The sequence below is a fragment of the Gracilinanus agilis genome, chromosome 2 (genome assembly GCF_016433145.1).
Source record: "Gracilinanus agilis isolate LMUSP501 chromosome 2, AgileGrace, whole genome shotgun sequence".
In the NCBI taxonomy this organism is placed as follows: Eukaryota; Metazoa; Chordata; class Mammalia; order Didelphimorphia; family Didelphidae; genus Gracilinanus; species Gracilinanus agilis.
In genome coordinates, this window is record NC_058131.1 from 644100595 (window position 1) to 644105714 (window position 5120).

At 47.6% G+C, this 5120-nt stretch overlaps 1 protein-coding gene across 1 annotated transcript; it reads right to left on the bottom strand.

Moving 5' to 3' along the window:
• Positions 1 to 787: 787 nt before the first annotated feature.
• On the bottom strand, positions 788 to 2038 carry LOC123234285 (collagen alpha-1(I) chain-like). Its single transcript, XM_044660202.1, has 3 exons — positions 1895 to 2038; positions 1345 to 1470; positions 788 to 1273 (listed from the first exon to the last, which is right to left on the bottom strand). The coding sequence occupies exons 1-3, from the start codon at positions 2036 to 2038 to the stop codon at positions 788 to 790; spliced, it is 756 nt and encodes a 251-aa protein (XP_044516137.1).
• Positions 2039 to 5120: the final 3082 nt, after the last annotated feature.

Sequence of the window (5120 nt, forward strand, 5' to 3'; positions counted from 1 at the left end):
ATCAGGGGTCCTCGACCTTTTTGGCCCTGAGAGCCACATTTTTTAAAATGTAATTTCGTGGGAGCCGTTCAGTGCTCACAGTGCGAGCTCTTCTAACAGTGCCTGAAAAAAAATGGACTTTATGGCTCCTGCAGAAAGAGCCATTCGTTGCCGACCCCTGCAATGGATCATGAACTAGCATTTGGGACTGAGTTCAAATCATAATAAACTTAAGTAGACATCTGATTGCAGGCAAGTCACTTAACCTGTTGGCCTCAGTTTCTTCCTTTGTAAAATGAGGTTGGTGGATCCTATGATCTCTCATTTTCCTTCTAGTTCTTATATATTACCATAATCCAAAGACATCCTAGGAGATCCTAGGATCTTTGGACCCAAATGTTTAAATGTTCTTTTCAAACTCCATCTTATAAAAGCTGTTCTGAGGAAAGGATTTTATACCATACATAAGGTAAAGCAATTCGGATATCATTAGCTGGGGCGTTTCAGGGGTCATTTAGCTGCCTGGGGAAGTGGGGGTCGGTGGGTCCTTCTGTGCAGAGTATGGCACCAGAGGCCTGGGCTTTGACTCTAGGTCCTGTTGTTTTCTGGCTATTTGACCCTGGGCAAGTCACTGTATTCATGTTGGGCCCTAGTTTCTTTCCTCTACTAGAAAACAAAGCAGAAGATACTCAGACCCTAGTCTTCCGCCCCCACATACTATCCCCAGAAAGGTCCCAAAAGCCCATATGGGGGGCGGTGTTGGGGGCAGGTGACACCAGTGGCCGAAGGGCACTGAGTAACCGCGGCGTTAGAAGGGATGCAGACTAGGCTCCAGGAGCTGCGGGGAGGGGGGGCGACAGGGAGAAGGGGGCGGCTGTCGAGACCCCCAGCTCTTTTTTGCTCCAATCCCGGCAGGCAGAGGAGGGGAAGGAGGGGGATTTCTCTGCGGGGGTTCCCCCGCGGAGTTGGGGCCAGGTGGGCGTGGCCGGGGCTCGGAGGTCACTGAGCCCGGGCTGCCCAGGGGCCCCTCGCTTCGCTCCGCCCGGGGCGGGCCCTCCCCCGCCAGCCCGCCCGCCAGCCCGCTCGCCCCGGGGCGGCCGCTGCTGAGTTCTGGGAAATCCCAGCCCCAGGGCGGGGGCCGCCTAGAGCTGTCCGCCAGCGCCTCGGCCGCTCTCCCGGACCCGACCGCCCCGCGGCCGCAGCAACAGTGGAGAGAAAGAGGAGGTGGAGGAGACCCTCCCGGCGCCCCTTCCCCCCGCCCCCAGGCAAGTGGAGGAGAGCGTGGGCGGGAAGGCTAGGGGCCCTGGGGAGGCTGGGGCGGGCAGGTAGATTCGGAGGGGAGGGAAAGCGCGGACCGGAGCTGACGGAACCGGACTGGACCGAGACAGCTTCTGCCGAGGGGGCGTTCAGCCCAGCCCATCCCCGGACTGCTCCGGTCCTGGACCTGGTGGCGCGGCCTGAGGCAGCCCAGTGGTGGTCGGGCAAGTACCTCTGCACGGACCAGAGAAACTTGGGGGCCCCGCGTGTGCATACTAGCCCCAGTTCGGGTGCCACACACGCGCACACACATATACATACACTAGGCGACTAGGAAAGTTAGGGAAACTTAGGTGCCCCGTATCCCCCCACCCCCTACACACTCGGCAGCCGTGTACTAGCTAGCGAAACCGAGGTGCCGCACACACTACATACACACCGAGCACAAGTACATACTCGGGGGCGACAGCGAAAGAGCCAGAGAACCTTAGGTGAAACACACATACACACACACACACACACACACACACACACACACACCGGCGACCACGAATAAGCCAGAGAAATTAGGTACCACACACACAACACATACATACACTCAGACACCGGGGGGACAGCGAACGAACCAGCGAAACTTGGGTGCCACACACACACTCACGTTCGCACTCCCTTCCCCCACCCTCGGCACCGCTGGCCGCAGGCTGCAGGACAACCAACGATCGAACCTGTGAGACGGGTCGTTCCCGCCCGGGTCCTTTGCGCAGGGCCCGGCCCGGGGCTGGCGAGGGTGACCCGGCTCCATCCCGTGGAAGGGACAGACGCCTGGGGGTCGTGGTCCTCTACCAGAGCCGTAGGTGCCAACCGTTACTTGCCACTAGTGTGTGTGTATTTTTGTGTGTGTGTGTGTGTGTGTGTGTGTATGTGTGTGCGTGTTGGGGGTTGGTCCAGCACGGGTGGAGAAATTTAAGCCCAACGGGAGATGATCAGGTCATTCAGGACCACCCTGCCCGCCCTTGTGTTTGGCTTGAAATCACGGAGGCAACCCCGAGTGGGTCCAGGGTCTAGGTCTGGGTTTGGGGGCTTTTCGAATGACCTGACTGCTTCCCCTTACAACCCGATTTGCCTTCTATGTGACACTGATCAGTTGGAAAAAAGAAATGGGCAACATTGGAAAGGTCTGTGTCCAGGTCTATGGCCACTTGGAGTATTTCAAGGAAAAAGTCGTGGGGAAGAGGGAGGTGAGTTCTCGGAGAACTTGACATCAGGTCCCAGGAAACATAATTGTTCGACCTTCAAAACATAATGTTGAAGAGGACCAATGTTGGGGGTGGGGGGATGTTGGAAGACTGGCTAAAGGATTATCTCCATCTGTGAAGTTCTTTAGTGCTGTAATGATACATTTCCATTTCTGAGATAGAAGTCCTCACGAGCTAGGGTTAAATACAAAATGTAAAAAATAAGCAAGTTCTTCTCCTGCCTTCTCCCTTAATAAAATAAGGATTTGTCAAATATTTGGTTTAGTGCAAGAGAAGCAATGGTAGGATGAATCTTGGGGGAGGGAGGGAAAAGAACTTCCAGAATGCATTTGAAATAGGATTATGTTAAGAGAAATGTCAATTTAAATATGACTTTTCAGTAACACATTGATCAGGGGAGTCAAAGTTTTATCTGGATGGGCAGTACCAGTTTTTTAAATCTGAAAACTGTATTCCAAATGGTCCTTGGCAGAGATTGGACTGCCTGCAGTTTCCCTCAATGTCAAGAAGTTGTGTAGACTTCCTAAGTATCCCAGATAATTGCAAAACTCCTATTGGGAAAGGAACGTGATGCATCCATCCAATCCAAAGTTTACTAATAATCTTATCCAGGGTATGGGAGTCTGTTGTCATTTTCATGTTTTTTTTTTTTAATTTTATTTTTGAAAACCCTTACTTTCCACCTTAGAATCTATACTGTGTATTGTTTCTAAGGCAGAAGAACTGCAAGGGCTAGCCAATGGGAGTTAAGTGACTTACCCAGGGTCACACAGCTAGGAAGTGTCTGAAGCCAGATTTGAATCTAGGACCTCTCCTCTCTAGACCTGGTTCTCAATCCACTGAGCCACCCAGCTGCCCCCTCATGTTTCTTTTTAAAGAGACTTTGATTTTGTAATATATAATACTTTGTAGAAAAAAAGAATATGATCAGGATGATTTAGAGAAATGCATATTTACTAGTAGAACTGCAGGTTTGTCCATTCACTGCCCCAAAAAGGAGTTCTTTATAATCCAAAGATTTGATAAAGTTCATCAGTCTTGGCATCTATGCCATGGGATTATGTACTAGGTGAGACTGCACTAGAATGAAGCCCTTCCTGTACTTCTGGTAACTCCTTGGATGGAATCTGAGATGTTGTTCCAAATTCTGGGGTATAGAGGGTTGTACTTTTTCTGGTGCTTAGAAGCACTGGTGCGAAAATCTTGTATTTACTTAAGTTACTTCTTTCAAATCCATAGTTTCAAATCCATTTTTAATTAATTTTTTTTTACCAATTACATGTAATAAATTTCTGCAAAAGTTTCCTGAAGTTATATGATCCAAATTGTCTCCTTCCCTTCTCCCCTCCTGGGACTTGCAAGTAATTCAATCTGGGTTATACATGTATTATCATGCAAAACATATTTAGGATGTTTTTTTAAACTTTGTTCCTTTGGAGGAATAAATGGAAGTAAAAGGAACAGTTTCCTATGTACAGGGAAGAGGAATCATATATTCAGAATTAGTTCTGTTATAAGTATAGACTGATAGTCCTTCCCTTACAGACATTCAATTTAAAAACAAGCCCTACTAAAAACTGTCATAGCTTCTGCCCTGTCTCTGGCTCTTTCCTCCCAATCACTCCTATGCCTGCCAGAATTCTCACTGCAGTGCTTTGGGGGCAACAGTGAAAGAAGTGAGGGCAGGAATGACTTTGGGGGTTGACCCACAGTGGCCCACAATCTATGGACAAAATTGACTTGCCTCAGTGGTGAATTCCTTGTCCCCAGATATGCTGCCTGAAATTTTTTACTTGATATTGTTCTCCTGCCTAAAATGCTACTAATAAGTCTTGATAATAAAGCTTTTTTTTTATGCAATTAATCTTGGATAATAGTTAGGGCTTTCAGTCATTCATGTATTGGTATGAATTAGTTCAGTGAGATTGCCTTTCTAATACCTACAGTCACAGAAACTGGGATATATCTATTTTAGGTATTTATTTAGGTATCAATTTTAGACTATGGAAAATTTGGGGGGATTGGGTAGACAGTTGAAATGCCCCATTGGGGAATTTAGGACAACATGAAAGCTATTCATAGCTTTCTGAAGGGGTATAAAAAATTGGATAAAGAAGTGCCAGAGACAGATGACCTATTTCAAAAGTTGTCATAGGGTCTAATAAGCTGAGGAAAGAGGAAAGGAAAGGATTTCTTTTCCTACTAGTCAGGAAACTGAGTCCTATTAATTAGAGATATGGCCTTACAAAAGTAATTATAGCCTTTTTTACTCAGTTTTCACCTCAGTAAAAGGAGTGAGTGGGAATTTCAGGTCCATTTCAGTCCTGAGAGCCTATGTCTTCTTGTCTTCTTTCCTGTACCCTATGTGTATAAAGCATGTTGTTAAGGATAAATTAAACTCCAGGCCTTCATTTCCATAGAGTTTATTCATATTTGAATAAGAGAAGGCAGACAGAGAGAAAGAAGCCTATTCTAAACTAGCCACATGGGCACTTTCCTCATGGTTCCTTCCTCCACCCTCCTTTCTCCATGTGCCCAAAGGAATAGAGAGCCCATTTCCTGGATTCTTCTCCCCCTACCCCCCTTTATTCTTTCTCTTTTATCCTGGATCAATATCTCAATCATTTT